Here is an 18,940-nt window from a genome sequence, read left to right as displayed (position 1 = left end):
GCCTGCCCCAGTAACTTCTTGAAATGTTTCTGAGACCGAGATTGGGAAATTCCACAGTGGAAAGTCTGGCAGGGTTATTGTTAGGTTTCAAAACAAGAGAATAGTGAAAAGGGTTTTCCCAAGTCTTCCCAGTCTAAATACTCTAAAACTTTTCGGTTGCCCTGAGTAACACTTCTTACTGCAACCTTGAATTCCCGCAGCCCTGCAGTGGTATCCTATAACACACAGCCGTCAGGGCGTGGGCAGTTACCAAGCCAGTGGTTCTCAGGGTGGCCCCAAAGCGGCCACGTCAGCATCACCCAAGGGATTGTTACAGCTTCAATTCTCTGTTCATTGCAAGTCTACTGACAGTCTGATACACACTGAAGTTTGAGATCTACTTCAGTAAAGAATAAATTTCCTGTTGTGGCAGAACCAGAATCATGTTCATTTTTAATTTGAATTTGACCTCCGCTCTGGAATAGTGAGTGGATCTTGTTCCTTTCCTTTGCATACAGGTCCCCCCCCCTCACAATGCTTCTCCTCTGTGCTACCAAATTCGCTGCCTCCACCCCAAAGGTGCCGAGCAGCAGTTCAGAAGCTAAGGCCCCGGGGAGCGGCCCAGTGGTGGCAGCCACTAAGAAAGCAACTACTTCTCTGGAATCATTCTTCCAAAAAGCTGCAGAAAAGCAGAAAGTCAAAGAAGCTTCATCCCTTACCACCACTGCCCAGGCCCACACAAGCAGTTCACCCTCCAAGCCCTCGTCAGCTCTCCAAACCAGTAGAACTGCAGGAGTGGAGCCCTTCTTTAAGCAGAAAAGCCTGCTTCTACAGCAGAAAGAGCTTCATTCTTCACCGTGTCTCCCGCCGCAAGATCCTCAGCCCGACTGTAGCGCGTTGCCTGCACAAGATCCACACCGTGCCCCTGCTTGTGAAGGGGCGTTGAAATTGGAACCTGCTGCAGCAGCTCCCGCGCAGAGGGATTTGGCTCAAAACAGCTCAAGCCTGCTCGCTGCCTCTGCTTCCACGTGTGCTCTGGACGCGGCTCCCGGAGGAAGTGCTGCCCCGAGTCTTCTCGCTGCTGAGGACCTAGTGTCCTGTGAGAAGTGCGGCTCCCTGGTGCTGGTGTGGGAGATGCCGGAACACCTCGACTATCATTTTGCACTGGAGCTACACGAATCCTTCTTGCAGGCACACTCCTCAAACCCCCAGGTTGTTCCCGTCAAGTCTCCTCAAGGCAAAAGAAATCCCAAGAGTCCTTTGGCTTCCAGTAATAAACGCCCCAGGCCTCAAGGCATGCGGACACTGGAATCATTTTTTAAACCATTAGCACACTAGTGCTGCCTTCGGGCTTGCTGTGGGATATTAATATTTTATCTGTAACCCTGGGATATGGACATACATTTACTTCTTAAGGAAATTTATAACGATGAAACTTTTAATACCAAATTAAGGTTTCCATCTCTTCACATGCACGAATTCTAATCCCATTGCTGGTAGAGATGTAAAAATGCTCCCTCCCTTTGACGTTTTTGGACTTTAGGGAGGTAATATCATACATTAAACAGTGTGTAGGCCTTTGAGCCTAAGAGACCTGCTTCCAAACCTAACTATACTGTATGGCCTTGAGCAAGACACCGTCTCTGCAAAGCCTAAGACCTTACAGATTACTGAAAATCAAAAATGATATAAAGTACCTCACTTAAACTTGGTATCCAGAAGGAACCCAGTTAAAAAACCTTTTAAAAAAAGATTTATTTATTTGAAAGGCAGAGTGACAGGGCGATCTTCCATCTGTTTACTCCCCAAATGGCCATAATGGCTGGGGCTGGGCCTGGGCCTGGGCCAGACCGAAGCCAGGAGCCTGGAACTCCATCCAACTCTCCCATGTGGATGGCAGGGGCCCAAGTATTGGGGCCATCTTCTGCTGCTTTCCCAGGCACATTAGCAGGGAACTAGACCAGATGTGGAGCAGCTAGGACTCCAACTAGTGCTCCAGTATGGGATGCCTATGTTGCAGGTGGCAGCTTAACCCATTGTACCACCATGCCATCCCAAAAGAAATTTTTAAAAAATTTTCTCCTAGCTCTGTGACAGAGCAGTTCGGATAATGCCTTGAGCACAATTGTTTCTTCAGTTGGGGAATATGAGGTGAAACCTGGAAACCCGCAGAGTGACAACGTAGCTGGGTCAGGGCAGGGCTCTGCATGCAAAAGCTACACACTAAATATTGCATCTCATAGAAGTAAACCCTCTAACAGCCTCAGTTGTAATCACTGGCCCTTCTGCATTTTACTCTAATGTAGATTGTGATTGCTACTGGGCCAGTTCAAGTCTGTTGAGATTGGACCCAGTCATGGTCAGAACTAGATCACCTCTAGAACCGTGCTAGTCCAGCTCGAGTGGCAGCAGCACGAGGGGACTTGCTGGAAACGGTCTCCGCCTCACCACCACGCCTGCTCGGTCAGAATCTGATACGAACAAGACTCCCTGTATCTTTTTCAGTTTCACAAGCACTGGTCTACAGGATACCAAAGGTCAGGTTTGTGGAAAACAGTAACATTTGTAGTACAAACTCGAGGGAAGTGCTTGGGAGGCGCTCTGGCATGTTCACCTCTCTCCTGTTAAAGTATGAATTGAGAGTTTTATATTCGTGATTGTAGCCTTTTGTACTTGTTCCATGTTTGTAGGATTTTTAATCTCCATTCTGTGTGGGAAGTCACTTTTGGCTTTTCTGATAGAGGGAACCTTGAATTCCTTGTGTAACCCTCCTGGAGAACTGAGCTAGGTGGTAACTGGTTAAATGTGTCAGGAAAATGCTGTTCATGTCCTTTCTGTATATGTGTGTGAACCAGCCTCTGAGCTTTTTTAAATGGGGGACATTTCATGTAAAGAAGGGAGGAAGCCACTAGGAGCAGCGGGAAATCAGTTTTCAAAGATATTTGTCATTGTTATGGCACTGAATACAGACAGTGATTCACTGTGTATTTGTCTTTCCCCTACTAGACTTGTAGCTTCTTAAAAGCAAGAATTCCTAACAATGCCTTGCATATAATAATGTTTTATATTCCATAGATAAATATGTAGTGACATTCTAGATGTGATTATTAGAATTGGGGTAATAAAAATGTATAAACTCCTCAGGGGCCAGCCTTACATATCCTCCTATTCCCTGAGTGTTCTGGCTGAGCCAGAGAGGCAGGGCGGCTCGCACTTTAATGCTCTCGGGACAGAATGTCACATCACACCTTGGGCCACATTTGTCATTGTCTTTTTTTTTTTTTTTTTTTTTTTGACAGGCAGAGTGGACAGTGAGAGAGAGAGACAGAGAGAAAGGTCTTCCTTTGCCGTTGGTTCACCCTCCAGTGGCCGGCGCACCGCGCTGATCCGAAGGCAGGAGCCAGGTGCTTCTCCTGGTCTCCCATGGGGTGCAGGGCCAAGCACCTGGGCCATCCTCCACTGTACTCCCTGGCCACAGCAGAGAGCTGGCCTGGAAGAGGGGCAACCGGGACAGAATCCGGCCCCCCACCGGGACTAGAACCCGGTGTGCTGGTGCCGCAAGGCGGAGGATTAGCCTAGTGAGCTGCGGCACTGGCCTTGTCATTGTCTTTTACTAGGGTCAGTGCTCAAAATACGTCTTTTTTTTTTTTTTTTTTTTTTGCAGATGACTTTTTTTTTTTATTTGAAAGGGATCTTCCATCTGCTGGTTCACATCCCAAATGTGAACCTAGAACTCCTTCAGGGTCTCCTGCATGGCAGGGTTCCCAAGCACTTGGGCCGTCTGCTGCTGCCTTCCCAGGTACGTTGGCAGGGAGCTTGATTGGAAGCAGAGCACTGGAACTCAAACCAGTGCTCGGGCATGGCATGCCGGTGTCACAGGCCACAGCTTAGCTCACCGCACCAGAATGCCAGCCCCTTGACTTCAGCTTTGAGCCTTATTTTTGTACTTCTAAAATGAGGGACTATGGTTTGGCCAGGCTAAGGACATAGCTATATAAACCTGAAAATTGTACTCCAAGTAGCTGGCAGAGCACAGAGGAAGAGTACTCTCTACTGCCGAAACCTCTTGCAAGCAGCCAATTCCCCGAGTCCACAGAGCTACCTACTCAAGCTGTTTTCAGTTTCACTTTCTACTCAGAGACCTGCGTAACAGGCCAGAACACTTGCTGCCACACTGGAACCCGGATCCTCTGTGGGGCAGATGAGCGAAGAATGGGAAATGGGATCCCATGTGGGTTCTTTCCTACCCAGGGCTCAGTGGTGTTAGGGTTCCACTCATCTCTGGAGAGAAGTCTAGCTCGCTCTCTTTTTTTTTTTTTTTTTTTTTTTTTTGACAGGCAGAGTGGACAGTGAGATAGAGACAGAGAGAAAGGTCTTCCTTTTGCCGTTGGTTCACGCTCCAGTGGCTGCTGCAGCCGGCGCATCGCGCTGATCCAATGGCAGGAGCCAGGTGCTTCTCCTGGTCTCCCATGGGGTGCAGGACCCAAGCACCTGGGCCATCCTCCACTCCTGGGCCACAGCAGAGAGCTGGACTGGAAGAGGGGCAACCGGGACAGAATCCGGTGCCCCGACCGGGACTAGAACCCGGTGTGCCAGCGCCGCAAGGCGGAGGATTAGCCTACTGAGCCGCAGCGACGGCCAGAAGTCTAGCTCCCTAAAGTGGAGTCTGGGTCCTAAACACAAGTACAGTGTATTCAATAAAACATTTTTATTCTGTACAATATATATGTGTATTTAAATATATATATACATATGTGTGTGTGTGTGTGTGCAGAGAAACCTCAACCAACAAATCCCTGAGTCCACGGGAACCCAGGAAGCTAACCTAGGGCAAGGCAGGAGTCCATGCCTAAAGAGTGGCAGGATGGCAACATCCTTCCCTTTCCTCCTGGTTCCCTGCAACAGAGGGAAGGGGATGATTGCTACCACTTCCGGAAACAAGGGCTTCTGAGGGCACAGCACGGGGCCTGCGGGCCAGTCCCCAGCCAGCAGCTGGGGAAGGGAAACACTCTCCGACCCAGCACGAAGGCCAGCAGAGGAGTGCAGCTGGTCTCCGGTGTGCCAGGCCTGAGCTTGGCAGCCCCACGCCGGGGCCAGCACAACAAATAGCACCTGTGGGGCCTGTGAGAGGAGGAACTGGGGAAATGGCCCTTGAGTGAAGAAGGGGAGGAGGATAAAGCTGAGGGGCAGGCCTTGGCCTCCGCACGGGAGGCGAGCACTGCCATTCACTGTCTGTGCCGTTTCTTCAGACCCTGGGTCGTGAGACGAGAGCAGATGTCTTTGTCCGCAGTCGGTCAGTGGTGGGCAACTTAGATGGCCTTGAGAAGAGGTATAGAAAATGGAGTGCTTTCGAGGGCCATCCCAGTTTGTGACAATTCCTGAAGTGCAGAGACGACACTGGCGAATCTCGCCTAGTCCCGGTAGGAGGGCCGAGGCGGCTGCTCAGCTCCCGCCAGTAGCCAGGCCACAGGGTTGCCAGGTTGTGAGTCACCGAGGTGGGCACACAGCTTCGGGGCACTGCCCTGACTTGTGTCTTCTCCCTCAGGACTCCTTTCTGGCCACACCAAGCTTGGCACCTCTCCAGAAAGGGCTGGGGGCAAGTGGCAGAGAGCACCCCGTCTCCCTAGCCTATTAACACACAGAGCCGCCAGCCACGGGCAGCATGGCCAGAGTCACCTTATGTATTGTCAGGACAGCAGGAGAGCTGTCGCGCCTGGAGGTCTCAGAAGCCCATGTTGGCCTGAGCTTCTCCCGCTGCGATGGCTTGCACGTCAGTGACGTGGCCGATGCCCTTGGTGACACCCTCGCGGAACAGCAGCTTGGCGCCCACCTTCAGGTACTCCGGGTGTTTCAGGAAGCGGAAACGCACCACTGCCTTCTCCCCGGTCCGCAGCTTGTCCTGCAGCAGACAAGCGCTCACTGCCCTGGCCACCACCTCCCGTCCCACAGCCTCGGCTCCCCGGCCCGCCAGGTGAGCGGTCTTCCCTCCGTGGGGCCAGGCCGCGCTCCTCTCCGGAGGCAGGAGGGGGATGACTTTTCCCTGGAGAAACGGGGGCACTGACAGCCGGGCCCCGCTCACCTTGGCGTGGATCTTCTCCACCACGGCCGTCTGGCGGACGTTGCCCACGTGTACCGTCACCTGGAACCCCCGGCGGAAGGTGGTGGCATGGAACAGGAGGACGATCTCTGCCTCGAACACTGAGCAGATGGTGGGATTCATCTCGGGGCTCACCATCACCATGCCCTGAGGAGGCAGAGCCCCCAGCCCCGGGCGGGGTGGGGAGCAGGGCGCACGTTAGGCCCTTCCCCCCCAGCTACTACACCCCCTACAGCTGCATTTCCTGTCCTCTGGGACTCCAGACACAAAGGCCAGAACCCTTCTGTGGCCACCTCCCACGTCCTCTCGCCCTCTCAGGCCGTGTCTGGCGTCCTGGGCGCTAAGGCGTGCACTGCTTCCTGTTGAGCACCGTGCTCCTCCCAAGCACGCTAAGTTGCTTCCATGCAGTCTAATGAGCATGCAGACCAGGTCTCCTTTGGGTTTCGCTGAAGCGGCGGGCGGTTCCTCAAGCGGCAGCCAGCGTGCTAGACACTTCCCTTTCGTTTGCTCTCCGGCCCACCCGGCCACCCGTCTCACCTTGCGCAGCAGCGCGCGGTCGAAGTCCCCGAGGGCCAAGGTTGCGGCCTGGCCGGCTCGCAGCACGCGGCAGGCGGAACGGTTGCGCTGGATGCTGCACACTCTCAGCTCCAGGAAGCAGCCGTCATCCGTGGGGCCCACGACCAGCTGGTCCCCCTCACGGCAAATCCCACTGCAGTCCAGAGGGCAGGTGGCATGGCGTCAGCCCGGCTCCCTGCCCCCACCTTCTACTCCTCAGAGCGCGCCTTCCCTTTCGGGGTGGAGTCCCTCAAGTGGAGGTAAGGGGGGGTGGCTCCTGGCCCCGGCCCAGAGGTCAGACTCTGGAGGCTACAGCCACAGAAGGCCAGCAGCTGCGGCAGGCGCAGGCACCTGCTGGTTTGACAACGCCGGATGCTTGATCCCTGAGGGAGCAAAATCTCCCCCTTGGGGTTCATCCTCTCTCGGGCGGAGTCTCGAGGGCCCTCTCCTTCCCCCACTTGGAGGTGCGATCACAGATGAACACACTCTGGTTTCTTCCCGGGGGCCAGGTCCCATACTGTCCCCCAGGGGAAAGCCGGGACACTGTCTCCCGCCGTGAGCCAACACGCTAGCGTCCCGCGCTCCTCTGGGAGGGAAGGCCTAATCTGCAGCCAGGCACATGCTTCGGATGGGCTCTGTGCAATGCCAGGGTCTCGTCCTGCGGGTCACGATGCCGCGCAGAAGGGCGGGTAGCAAGCAAAGCCATTCACCTGGAAAGTGTCCCTCCAACAACCGTCCCCACCTCCGGCACTGTGTAGATTTCATCCACCTGAAGCCAAAGAAATCGCCATCAGTGGCCCGCCCAGGAGGGCCTCGTCGCGGAGCCTGGGTGCTCCCCGCCCCGCAGCAGCCGCCTACCTGGAATTCTGTCAGCTGCTGCATGAGCTCCTCCTGCTCCTTGCTGTTGGTGAGAGGCGGGAGGATATTCAGGAAGACTTTGAGGAGGTCCAGACTCTCTCCAGACACGCTGGACAGCGTGAAGATAGGGGTGACGCTGCAGAGGGAGCCAGGCACGGCCACGTGAGGAAACCCGCCCGGGACACGGAGGCCGGGGGAGCTTTCACCTGGGCAGCTGGGACCCCCGCTCACACCCCTGCTAATGGCTCAGGAGCTCGTACTGCGTGAAGCCCACCCCCAAGCCCAGGGAAGACAGGGAACGCTGCCCTTCATCCCCAGGGCTCGGCGCACCAGCAGAGACTCCCACAATGCCAAGTTGAAGGGCTCCCAGAACTGGTCTGGCCCTGGAGCCCCGAGGACCGCAGCTGTCGAGGGAGGCGAGCTTACTTGGGTGACTGCGCAAACTGCTGAGCAGCGGTGACAGCGTCGTCCTCGGAGGTGACCAGCATGGGGACCTTGTGGCAGCCCGGCTGCTTGAGGACTCGCTCCAGCTGGCGGACCGTCCTCTCCACTGTGGTCTTGGCACACAGGTCCACCTTGCTGACCACCACGAAGAAGGGCACTTTCAGGGCCAGGGCCAGCCCCAGATGTTCCCTCGTGGTGCCGGCTGTCTCGGAGAGAGAAGGCAGGCGGCGGGAGGGCAGAGTGAGCGACTGCAGAAGGGAGGAGCGGGAAGGGGCGGAGTCCGCAGCCCTGTCCCCGCCCCCCGCAGCTCCTACCAATGCCGGTGTTGGCGCTGACGAGCAGCAGGGCGCAGTCGGGGCAGTAGGAGGTGAGGCCGAAGATGGTGGTGTGGAGGTACTTGTGGTGGCCGGCCAGGTCGATGAAGGTGATCATCTTGGAGCTGCTCTCGCAGATTTCTTCTGCCGTCCGGGAGTCACTGTAATTCACCACCTGGCCCGGAGCCCAGGGCTCTCAGTGCCCCTCGCGAGCCTCCCCAACCCTTCAAGGGTTGCCAGGACCTAAAGCCAGTCCCTGGGTGACCCTGCCTCGTAACCCGGAGCCCCAGTTCTCACTGCATTCGTTGGCTCCCCATTTGTCTGCTAGGGGGACAGTCTCCACACTCTGCCCCCGGCCTCTGTCCTTCACCACTACCATCCCATCCTCGGAGTCTCGCCCCACTGGGTCCCGTGGATCCCATGCACCTCTCCCTTGCTGTTAAAGCCCAGGATCTCGAAGCTGATGCTGGAGGTTCGGCCAGACTGTATCTCGTGTAGGTGGCGGAAAAGGTTGAGCCGGGCCCGGCCCCGCCCGTTGTCCAGCTCTCCCTGGGTCAGGACTCCAAGCAGGGTCGACTTCCCAGAGTCCACGTTCCCCAGGACGGCCACGCGGAGGTCTAGGAACTGTGGACGAGGTGCCAGAGGTAAGGGCTCCCACCCCTCAGCTCTCTTGCTGCAGGCTGAGCCCAGGGCCGGGACATTCCCTGGAGAGCTTGTGTGGTGATGAGCCCAGACCAGGGGAAGAGCTGCCACCCCCAGTCCCCACCAGGGAGCTGCAGACCGGGGTGCACTCACCTGCTGGTTGTCCGGGACCTTTCGTACCAGCACCTCAGTGATCTTGCGGGGCGTGTCACTGTCATAATCCACTTCTCGTTCCCGGAGGACAGTGATGTCTGCCCCGACCCTGTCACGGCAAAACCACCGCTGCCCATCTCCCCTGACCCTCCCTTGCCAGCCCAGCTCTGGGGCCAATGACCTGCGTGCACCTCTCACAGAGCTCCGGGCACCTTCCTGCACTTGCCACCACCTTCCGGCCTGCCTCCCCCCAGACCCCCAACCCCCCAACCCAATTCCTTAAAACAAAGACACAAATGTTCAATCAAGGAGCAAGGCCTAGCTAGGGCCACTGAGGAAGAGGCCTGAGCCCTACTCCTCCCTGCTTGAGCTCCGTCAGGAGAGCACCCCGGCCCCTCGGCCACTAGGTGAGTGGGGACGCGTGGCTCCTCCCCTGAGTCAGGGGAAGGGAGGGGAGGGGGGGCCTACTTCTCCGCCATCCGGTGCAGAGTCTTGAGGGAGGCCCGCATCTCCTCCTCGGCCAGCCCCACCAGCAGCCCGTTGTCCTCCACCCCGATCTGGTAGACGGCCTCACCGCGTCCCTCCTGCAGCCGCCACTTCATCTGTGTGACCAGGTGCTCAAAGCGGTACTGGGATGGATTCACCAGCTTCAGCTTAGGGCGGGTGGGGTGGGCGAGAAGGTGGAATCAGAGGGGTTCCTGCCACACCCACGTGGCGCCCGCCTGTCCTGCTGCAAGGACCCACGTGGCGCCCGCCTGTCCTGCTGCAAGGACCAGCACCTTCCCTCTCCACTTCATAAACCCTGTGTCCCCGCACCCTGCACCATGCCCCTAAGGTCTTCCTACAGGTCATCAAGTTGGAAGGACCTCAGAGAAATGACCCCAGGGTGGCAGAGACAACCTACCCCAGCCCCTGCTCCTCCAGCCTAAGACTCACTTTGTATTCGATGTTTCCATCTTCAGCCTGAAAAGGAACAGGGAGCAGTTACCACACCCGGTGCACACTCAGTCCTTGCTTCCCTGTGGCGCCCATCAGAGCAGGAAGCCCCAGTGGCATCTGCTTAGGCAGGTACCAAAGGTCACTGGCTGGCAGACAAGCCCTGGAGCAGCCTGTGTGAAAGGCCTGCAGGACACCGAGTCCCCTGACCTGGCCGGGAACAGACCCCCAGGCCCTCCTGTGGGCCCCTTCGGTCCCCGCAGTCTCACACCGCACTTCCCAGACGTTTCTGTCTCCTCCGCGCCCAGGCTGTTGAAACCTTGCTTTGCCACTGGTCAGGGAGACACCATTTCCTTCCTGCCTGCCCCTCTCAGCTGATGTCATCAGGAGTCCAGAGCGGCAAGAGGTTCTGGACCAGGGCCAGCGGGTGAGCTCAGCACTGGTCGCTGTGCGCGCCCAATGGGAGGGGAACCAGGTGAGAGAGGAACAGCGCACCAAAGTTGGGGCTGAGATCAACAAAAGCAGCTCGGGTAGACACCAAGACCAGACTGGCCATGGCTGTGACCTCCTGCCCCTCGCGCCTCAGAGGTGAAGTCCTGGACCCGTACTACAATCTCTTTATCCACTCCCCAGGTGCTAGCACCACACAGAAGCATCTGTTGCCTGAACTTTCACTCGCAGGCGCAAAAGGCCCTGGATCCGCCTGTTCTGCCGGCCGACTCCTCTCCGGCCATCGCCGCGTGTCATAATTCCATCCCTTCAGAGCCCTGTGGCTCCCAGGCCCTACGAGGTCTTGACCCGTCACCTCTCCCTCATGCGGCATAGCCGACCTTCCCCGGCCACCAAAGCCCTTCCCTAGCGGTTCTCAAAGGGACATGCCGGGACCAGCAGCACTAGCGTCCCATGAAACGCCCCTGTCAGAAATGCGCATTCCCCGGCCTGCCCCTCCCGTGATTCGAAATAAAGTCACCCGGTGACTCCTGACTCCGATGTGAACTTTGATGACCACTGGTGTGGCTCTTCCCCTAGGTCCTCCTCTCCTAAGACAGAGGAACAAAGCCGGACTCATGCTGTGCCTTAAAGACAGATGGAGCAGGTGCGTGGGGGCTCTGCTCGCCCTCAGCCCCCTCACAGGGCTGGCAAAGACCAGAGGACTACTAAGTTAACTGTTCTCTGGCTCTGTGCATGTGTGTGCGTGTGAGTGTGTGTGTGTAAGCTGAGGCTAGGGAGGGAACATATTGCTCCCTTCTCGGGTACTCCCCTGCTCCCTGCGGAGCAAGTTTGGAAAAGTGGTGGTTCCTCCTCTCACCTCCTCATCCCAGGATGCCGCCTGCCTCCCCCCCCCCCCACTACAGCCCAGACAGGGGGTCGGGCGGTCTGCGCTGCTATTCCCAAGGCAGTGGGATCCCCTTTCCCCCACTTCTCTCCTCACTATGCCTCCCCGAGGTCCTGACACTGAAGGGGCGGTCCAGGGATGGGGAGGGGGTCTCGCGACCGGAAGGAGGGTTCTCCCCCCGCGCCCCTCCTCCCGGAGGTCTTGACACCGGAAAAGGGGATTAATTCTTCTCGGTCCCGCTTCCCTGCCGTCCCGGAGCCGAAAGGAGTGGTCTCCTCTCAGCCCGCCGCTTCTCAGGTGCTCACCTCCGGGGGCAGGTACGGGGGATTGTTGGCTTTGCCCCCTCTGTTCCTTCCGTTCTTCTTCTTCCCCTTCGGGCCCCCGCAGCCGCTGCTGCCGCCGGCCCCCCTAGCCTTGAGGGTTCCGCCCATGGCCGGGCCCCCTCCGGGCCGGCAGCAGCCGCCGAACAGCTCCGATACCCGCGAGTCCATTCGCCGCTGCCGCCAGCCCCCCGCCCGGCCCCTCCCCCCCGCTGCCGCCGCCGCCGCCGCCGCCGCCCCCTCCGCCGCCGCCGCCGCCCCTACTGCCACCGCCGTGTCGGGCCAGCCAGAGGAGAGCGGGGTGGGGCCCGGCGCAAGCCACGCCCCCGCCTCCTGCCTCCTGGTCGCGTCAGAAACAGCCGCGGTGCACCATGGGATACGGAGTCCACAGCCCTGGGATCTCGCTCGAAACCATAAGCCGCCGCCCTACAACTCCCAAGAAGCATCGCGGCATGCAGGGTCGCAGTAGTGGTGGGGCGTGGACAAGAGCGCGCCTTCGCGCGCAAAGACCTATGGGGGCTGTAGTCTGGCTCCCAGTCTTCGCGCGCCGAACCGCTCTTGTTCCAGGGCCGGGGGATGGGGCCGGCCACTGTCCGCGAAGGGTTTACATCGGGATCGAGCTTTGCGGGCGCCCCTGGGTTTGGCCCCTTAAGCGCAGATTCTGAACAGATTTTGGATGTGGAGAGCTGCAGAATTCGGGGTGACTTCGGCCTGCTGGCTCCACCCCTGCCTCGGTTTCTTCCCCGATGGCCGGCGTGCCGTCGGGGGTGAGTCAGGGCGAACGCCAGGGCGGAGGCGGGTGGTGGTTAGCCTAATTATGGCTGTTATTGTTGCGATGATTATGCCACCCGTACATAGTAGTCGCTGCTTTATGACCAGGCTGGCACCTTCCGAGGATTGGTTTTGGCAGCCCCAGGCACTGCCATGGCCCGACACGAGGCTCGAACCTATAAACCTGCTGGCTCCCGGGTGGGGGAAAGGAGGGAGCGGGGTGGGGTGCTGAGGGGACTGCCGCAGCGCGCCTGCCTCCTCCCCTTTGTTTTGAAACTGAACCAATAGGGGAAACCTAAGTTTGGTTTAAAAACCACCAGGGCTGTAGGAGGAGCCTGGCTCTCTCTAGGGGCGGGACCGGGGTTCCAATTACAGCAAGCACTGCGAGGGCGGGGAAGTGGCCGGGAATAGAAACTTGGCCAAGGGCTCCAGGGGCTTGTTGACTTCTGCTTTTCTTGCCAAGTCACCTCTCCTGTTCTTTAGCGCTCTTGCACTCGGCGAAGAGTAAACACATTCGTGACAAGGCAGTGTCCAAGGCACCAGAGAGGCAGGGCAGGGAAGCAGTCCTAGGTTCAGTTCCTAGCCCCTAGGCCCCCAGGACACCACGGAACAGTATATCCACTTCCCCTCTCTTCCCAAACACTGAGTGCATCCACGGCCAAGAATTAAAACAGCTCTTCCCCGCCAGGCCTCAGTTTCCCTTAGAGGACTGGAAGCAGCGGCAGTGGCTTACCTCTGGCAATCCCTGCAGGGGTTCAGACCTGGTGGAGTCCATGGCTTCCTGTCAGGGCCACATGGAGGGAGACTGGCGGTCTACAGATGTGTAGGTGTTGTCTGCCTAGCATAACTCCCCGAGGCAGAGAGCGCAGAAAGACCAAAATCTGCAAAAGGGCCCAACAGGCCCAGCCGATTGTGTAGGTCTTCAGGGGCTGCAAGCACAAGTGACTTCTCTTCTTGATCCTGTGCAGTTGTTGAGGGAAAGGCCCACCCCAGCCAGGAGCAGAGGACCGCTGCTGAGGACCTGAGACTGCAGAACTCAGCGAGTGACCTCCAGAAGGAAGGGGATTGGAAGGGAGCGATAAGACCATCCCCCAACACACTCACTCCAACCAGAAAACCAGGGCCTGCTGCTCTTGGGAGATAACCCTTGTCTGTTCATCCACAGGGATCTTTCAACCACCAACCCCAACTCGCAGAACTTAGCTTCACCCCTCCCCATTCCCGTGTCTCCTAAGTGGAGAACTTCTTTGAAGAGATGGGAAGGGATAGCCCGTTCTGATACACCTTTCCTGACCACACCTGGCCTACCACAGTCAGAAGTGAGGGCGGGTAGAGGCGGAGGCTGAACAAAGCTGTCTGTCGAGGAGATCAGGGTCCTGGGACCTGGAACGTGGTGTCTGCGTTGTTTCCTGGAGGCGTTGCTTAAGAGGTGCCTGTGAGGTGTGTGGCTGTGGGATACATATATTAAGGATACACACACCCACGTCACATGAAAACATTTTTCCTGGTATGTCATTAGTCACTTATTTGTGTGTAGAGTACTTCTGCATACGTTTAAACTCACATTTAGCAACCTTTCCCTTATGCTATCTTAATTTTATGTCATCCCCTAAGATTTTACCCCAACTCCTGGGTTATAAGTTATGCCCCAATATTTTCTTCTAGAAGCTTTGAGGCTTATTTTTATGTTTAGAGCTTTAATTTGTTTGGGTCTGTCTCTCTGTAGTATGTTGGTAGGAACTAATTTGATTTTTTTCCTGAATGGCTAGGGAGTATTTTTTTTTTTTTATTTGACAGATAGAGTTAGACAGTGAGAGACAGAGACAGAGACGGAGAGAAAGGTCTTCCTTCCACTGGTTTACCCCCCAAATGGCTGCTATGGCCGGAACTACGCTGATCCGAAGCCAGGAGCCAGATGCTTCCTTCTGGTCTCCCACGCGGGTGCAGGCGCCCAAGCCCTTGGGCCTTGCACCCAGGGAGACCAGGAGAAGCACCTGGCTTCTGCCTTCGGATCAGCGTGGTGCGCCAGCTGCAACGTGCCGGCCACAGCGGCCATTGGAGGGTGAATCAACGGTAAAGGAAGACCTTTCTCTCTGTCTCTCTCTCTCACTGTCCACTCTGCCTGGCAAAAATAAAAAATAAATAAATTTAAAAAAAGAAAAGTCGTCATCATGATAGACTGTGATCTGCATGGGAGGGTACTTCAGAAAGTTTGTGAAACATGAAATTAAATAAGTGCAAAAATTTTTCGAAATCCATTGCTGCTCTTTCACGATATACATTTTGCATATTTATTGAAGACCTCTTTGAATTCATGGATTTCACATTGTTCTAAATTTTATTTTCATTTTATTGGAGAGGCAGACAGAGAGACAGTATCCATCTGCCAGTTTACTCCCCAGATACCTGCAACAGCCAGGGCTGGACCAAGCTGAAGCCCCGGAGCCCAGAATCAATCCAGGTCTCCCATGTGGGTGGCAGGGACCCAGGTATTTCAGCCACCCTCTTTTCTTGTGTCCCAGGGTGCACATTAGCAGGAAGCCAGGCATTCAGTATGCGGTGTGGGCATCCCAGGCAGCAACTAAGTGCTGCACCAAGTGCCTGCCCCCAGACTTCAAAACTTTTTTGCACCAGGACAAACATCTTTGAATTACACTTTCCACAAAAATATTTAAAGTACCTATGATGTAGATATCTTAGTATGTGGACCTGTTTCTGGACTATCTTCTGGTTTACTGTGTGTACATTTATTTTTTAAGATTTATTTATGTGTTTATTTGAAAGGCAGAGAGAGAGAGCGATATCCCCCATCCACTGGTTGGCCCCCACAAAATGGATCCAATGACCAACAGGGGCTGGGCCAGGCTGAAGCTGGAGCTAGGAACTCCGTCTGTGCATACGTTTAAGTGAATCAGAAGTGGGACAGTGGGGCCAGCACTGTGGCTTAGCAAGTAAAGTCACCACCCATGATGCCAGTTTGAGTCCCTGTTGCTCCACTTCCAATCCTGCTCCCTGTTAATGTGCCTGGGGAAGCAATGGAGAATGGCCCAAGTCCTTGGGCCCCTGCACCCATGTGGGAGACCTGGAAGAAGCTCCCAGCTCCTGGCTTCACACCTGCCCAGCTCTGGCCGTTGTGGCATTTGGGGAGTGAATCAGCAGATGGAAGATCTTTCTATCTCTCTGTCTCTCTGTAACTCTGTCTTTCAAATAAATGAAGTAATTAAGTGGGAGGGGCAGCACTGTGGCATAGGGGGTAAAGCCACCACCTGCAGTGCCGGCATCCCATATGGGCGCCGGTTCGAGTCCCGGCTGCTCCACTTCCGATCCAGCTCTCTGCTATGGCCTAGGAAAGCAGTAGAGATGGCCCAAGTCTTAGGGCCCCTGCACCTCCATGGGAGACCCAGAAGAAGCTCCTGGCTCCTGGCTTTGGATCGGTGCAGCTCCAGCTGTTGTGGCCATTTGGGGAGTTAACCAGCAGGTGGAAGACCTCTCTCTCTCTGCCTCTCCTTTCTCTGTGTAACTCTGACTTTCAAATAAATAAATAAATCTTAACAACAACAACAACAAAAAGTGGAGCAGCTGGGATTTGAACCCGTGTCCATAAGGGATGCTGGGATCACAGGTGCTGGCTTAATCCTTTGTACCACAATGCTTCCCTTCCTCCCCCAACTTTTTTTTTTTTTTTTTTTTTTTGACAGGCAGAGTGGAGAGTGAGAGAGAGAGACAGAGAGAAAGGTCTTCCTTTTGCCATTGGCTCACCCCCCCCCCCAATGGTCGCTGTGGCCAGCGCACTGCGGCTGGCGCACCACACTGATCCGAAGCCAGGAGCCAGGTGCTTCTCCTGGTCTTCCATGCGGGTGCAGGGCCCAAGCACTTGGGCCATCCTCCACTGCACTTCTGGGCCACAGCAGAGAGCTGGCCTGGAAGAGGGGCAACTGGGACAGAATCCGGCGCCCCGACCGGGACTAGAACCCGGTGTGCCGGCGCCGCTAGGCGGAAGATTAGCCTAGTGAGCCGCGGTGCCGGCCCAGAAGCTTCTTCTGGGTCTCCCACGTGCTGTGGAGACCCAAGCACTTGGGACACCTTCCTCTGCTTTCCCAGGGACATTAGCAGAGAGCTGGATTGGAAGTGGAGCAGCTGAGGCACTAACTGGCACACCATAAGGGATGCTAATGCCAAAGGCGGAGGCTTAACCTGCTATGCCACAGCTCCGGCTCTTATAACTCTGCCTTTCAGACAAATGAATACAACTTTAAGAATCTTTAAATGCATCTTCAAAAATGAGGTGGGAGGGCCTAGGATCCAGATGACACTGTTAATGGGATAAGCAGAGAGTGAAAAGAACCTGTGGAGGAGACTGAGAAGTGCCTAGATTATACAAGTAGAAAGAAAAATAGACAAGTGTCAGGTTATGGAGGGCAAGAAAAGAATCTGTTTCAGGAATACTAGATGTTAAAACATACCAGAAAAGTATGATTAAAATACTGTGGTATTGGCTCAGAAATAAACATACACATAATAGGTCTGACATTGTGGTGCAACAGGTTAAGCCGCTGCTTATGATGCCAGCATCCCTTATGGGCACCAGTTCAGGTTTTGGCTGCTCCATTTCTGATCTGGCTTCCTGCTAATGCACCTGGAAAAGCAGCAGAAAATGGCCTAATTACTTGGGTCCCTGCAATTCATGCAGGAGATCTGGATGGAATTCCAAGCTCCTGGCTTCAGCCTGGCCCAGCCCGAGTCATTATGGCTATTTAGGAAGTAAACCAGCAGATGGAATGACTCTGTCTATGTCTCTCCCTCTTTCTTTGTAATTCTGCCTTTCTTTTTATTTTATTTTATTTTGACAAGCAGAGTTAGACAGTGAGAGAGAGAGAGACAGAGAGAAAGGTCTTCCTTCCGTTGGTTCATCCCCCAAATTGTTGCTACGGCTGGTGTGCTGTGCCAATCTGAAGCCAGGAGCCAGGTGCTTCCTCCTGGTCTCCCACACGGGTGCAGGGCCCAAGCACCTGGGCCATCCTCCACTGCACTCCCGCGCCAGAGCGGAGAGCTGGACAGGAAGAGGAGCAACCGGGACAGAATCCGGCGCCCCGACTGGGACTAGAACCCAGTGTGCCTAGTGAGCCACGGTGCCAGCCCAATTCTATCTTTCAAATAAATAAATATATTTTTTAAAAAGTGGGGGAGGGGCCGGCAGAGAGAGAATCCTTCCATCCACTGGTTAACTCTCCAAATGGCAGCAGTGGACCAATCCGAAGCCAGGAGCTGGGAGCCAGAAGCTTCTTCAGGGTTTCCCATGTGGGTGCAAGGGCCCAAGGACTTGGGCCATCTTCTACCGCTTCCCCAGGCCATAGTCGAGAGCTGGATCAGAAGTGGAGCAGCCAGGACTCAAACATACCCCTATGGGCTGCTGGCTTAACCCACCTTGCCCAACTTACTCTGCAGCCTCCCAGAGTGATCCTATCCACTCCCATACTAATGGCTGTCTGTCCCAAATGGTGTTTCTAAATGTCTCTATTCACTGTCCTGTGGTGACACTGAACCCAGCCCATCAAAAGCAGGTTTCATCTTTTCTTCTCACCTCCTAGTAGATCTGGTCCTCGTTTATTGCTCCATCTTTCATCGAATGGAGCGCCTAGTAATTCAGTTGCTGGAGTCACAACCCTGCTGGTTTTTCTTTTTTATAGACTGACTGATTGATTGGTTTATCAGAGTTACAGACAGAGAGGGAGAGGCAGAAGAGATCTTCCAAGTACTGGTTCATTCCCCAAACTGCTGCAACAGCCTGGACTAGGCCAGGCCGAAGCCAGGAGCCTCTTCCAGGTCTCCCACGTGGGTGCAGGGGCCCAAGCACTTGGGCCATCTTGGGCCATGCACATTAGCAGGGAGCTGGATCAGAAGCGGAGCATCCAGGATTTGAACCGGTGCCCATATATGATACGGCACTGCAGACAGTGGCTTAACCCACCGCACTATAACGCCAGCCTGGACAGTCTGTTTCCTCGGATCAACTACTAATTTATGCTCATTGGGCCCCTTTGTATCTCCAGGACTCACCCAGTTCTCTCCCTCCCCTGCCACTACCCTGGTTCCGTTCTGTCTCAGCACTACCTCGAACTAGAACCCCTGTCCCTGTCTTTTATCCTCCCTGTAATCCAACTTCTACAGTGCAGCCAGCAGGGAGATTAAACGGGAAAGATGTGAACATAATCATGTCACTTCCCCTACTTATAAACAGCTTCCCTACCTCCCTACGGGGGATCGAGTTCAAAGCCTATCAAAGCTTAGAAGATCCTGTCATGATCCTGTCTCCTCCACGCCCCAGCGCTTTAGGAATTCTTCATTCCTTGAACAGGGGATGATGTTCTTGTCTCTTGGGGTCTCCTCTTTACCTTGCTAACTGACAAGGTCACAACATCTTCACACATTTCTTCTGGAACCACGTACCCCTGCCCCAACCCGCTCTGGGTTAGGCGCCCCAGTTCTTCCCTCCCCCAGCCCTTGTATACCCCACTGTATCAACGCATCCCATTGC

At 55.5% G+C, this 18,940-nt stretch overlaps 2 protein-coding genes across 7 annotated transcripts in view; one reads left to right on the top strand and one right to left on the bottom strand.

Annotated features, from left to right (window-relative positions):
* Positions 1-4,702, top strand: part of POLH (DNA polymerase eta) — a 39,669-nt gene extending 34,967 nt beyond the window's left edge. For all 5 annotated transcript variants that reach the window (XM_002714695.6, XM_008262963.5, XM_089333907.1 and 2 more), the window contains one exon: positions 498-4,702. In XM_002714695.6, coding sequence (XP_002714741.1) covers positions 498-1,317 — 820 coding nt within the window. In that variant the 3' untranslated portion in view covers positions 1,318-4,702. The remainder of the gene's footprint in view (positions 1-497) is intronic.
* GTPBP2 (GTP binding protein 2) lies at positions 4,673-13,443 on the bottom strand. Of its 2 annotated transcripts, none has more exons than XM_070074076.1 (12): positions 13,139-13,443; positions 9,979-10,005; positions 9,511-9,695; positions 9,043-9,151; positions 8,674-8,871; positions 8,248-8,422; positions 7,916-8,135; positions 7,490-7,625; positions 7,342-7,400; positions 6,614-6,785; positions 6,059-6,223; positions 4,673-5,878 (listed from the first exon to the last, which is right to left on the bottom strand). In XM_070074076.1, the coding sequence occupies exons 1-12, from the start codon at positions 13,178-13,180 to the stop codon at positions 5,702-5,704; spliced, it is 1,665 nt and encodes a 554-aa protein (XP_069930177.1). In that variant the 5' UTR covers positions 13,181-13,443; the 3' UTR covers positions 4,673-5,701. The 2 variants fall into 2 exon arrangements, with proteins under 2 accessions (XP_069930177.1, XP_008261189.2); XM_008262967.4 differs by lacking the exon at positions 13,139-13,443 and adding an exon at positions 11,620-11,844.
* Between the last annotated feature and the right edge of the window lie 5,497 nt (positions 13,444-18,940).

Source organism: Oryctolagus cuniculus, chromosome 5, assembly GCF_051225735.1.
Source record: "Oryctolagus cuniculus isolate XC-2025 breed Fujian yellow rabbit chromosome 5, ASM5122573v1, whole genome shotgun sequence".
NCBI classification, from domain to species: domain Eukaryota; kingdom Metazoa; phylum Chordata; class Mammalia; order Lagomorpha; family Leporidae; genus Oryctolagus; species Oryctolagus cuniculus.
The sequence above is the reverse complement of the archived record's forward strand: the minus strand, read 5'-3'. Positions and strand labels throughout refer to the sequence as shown.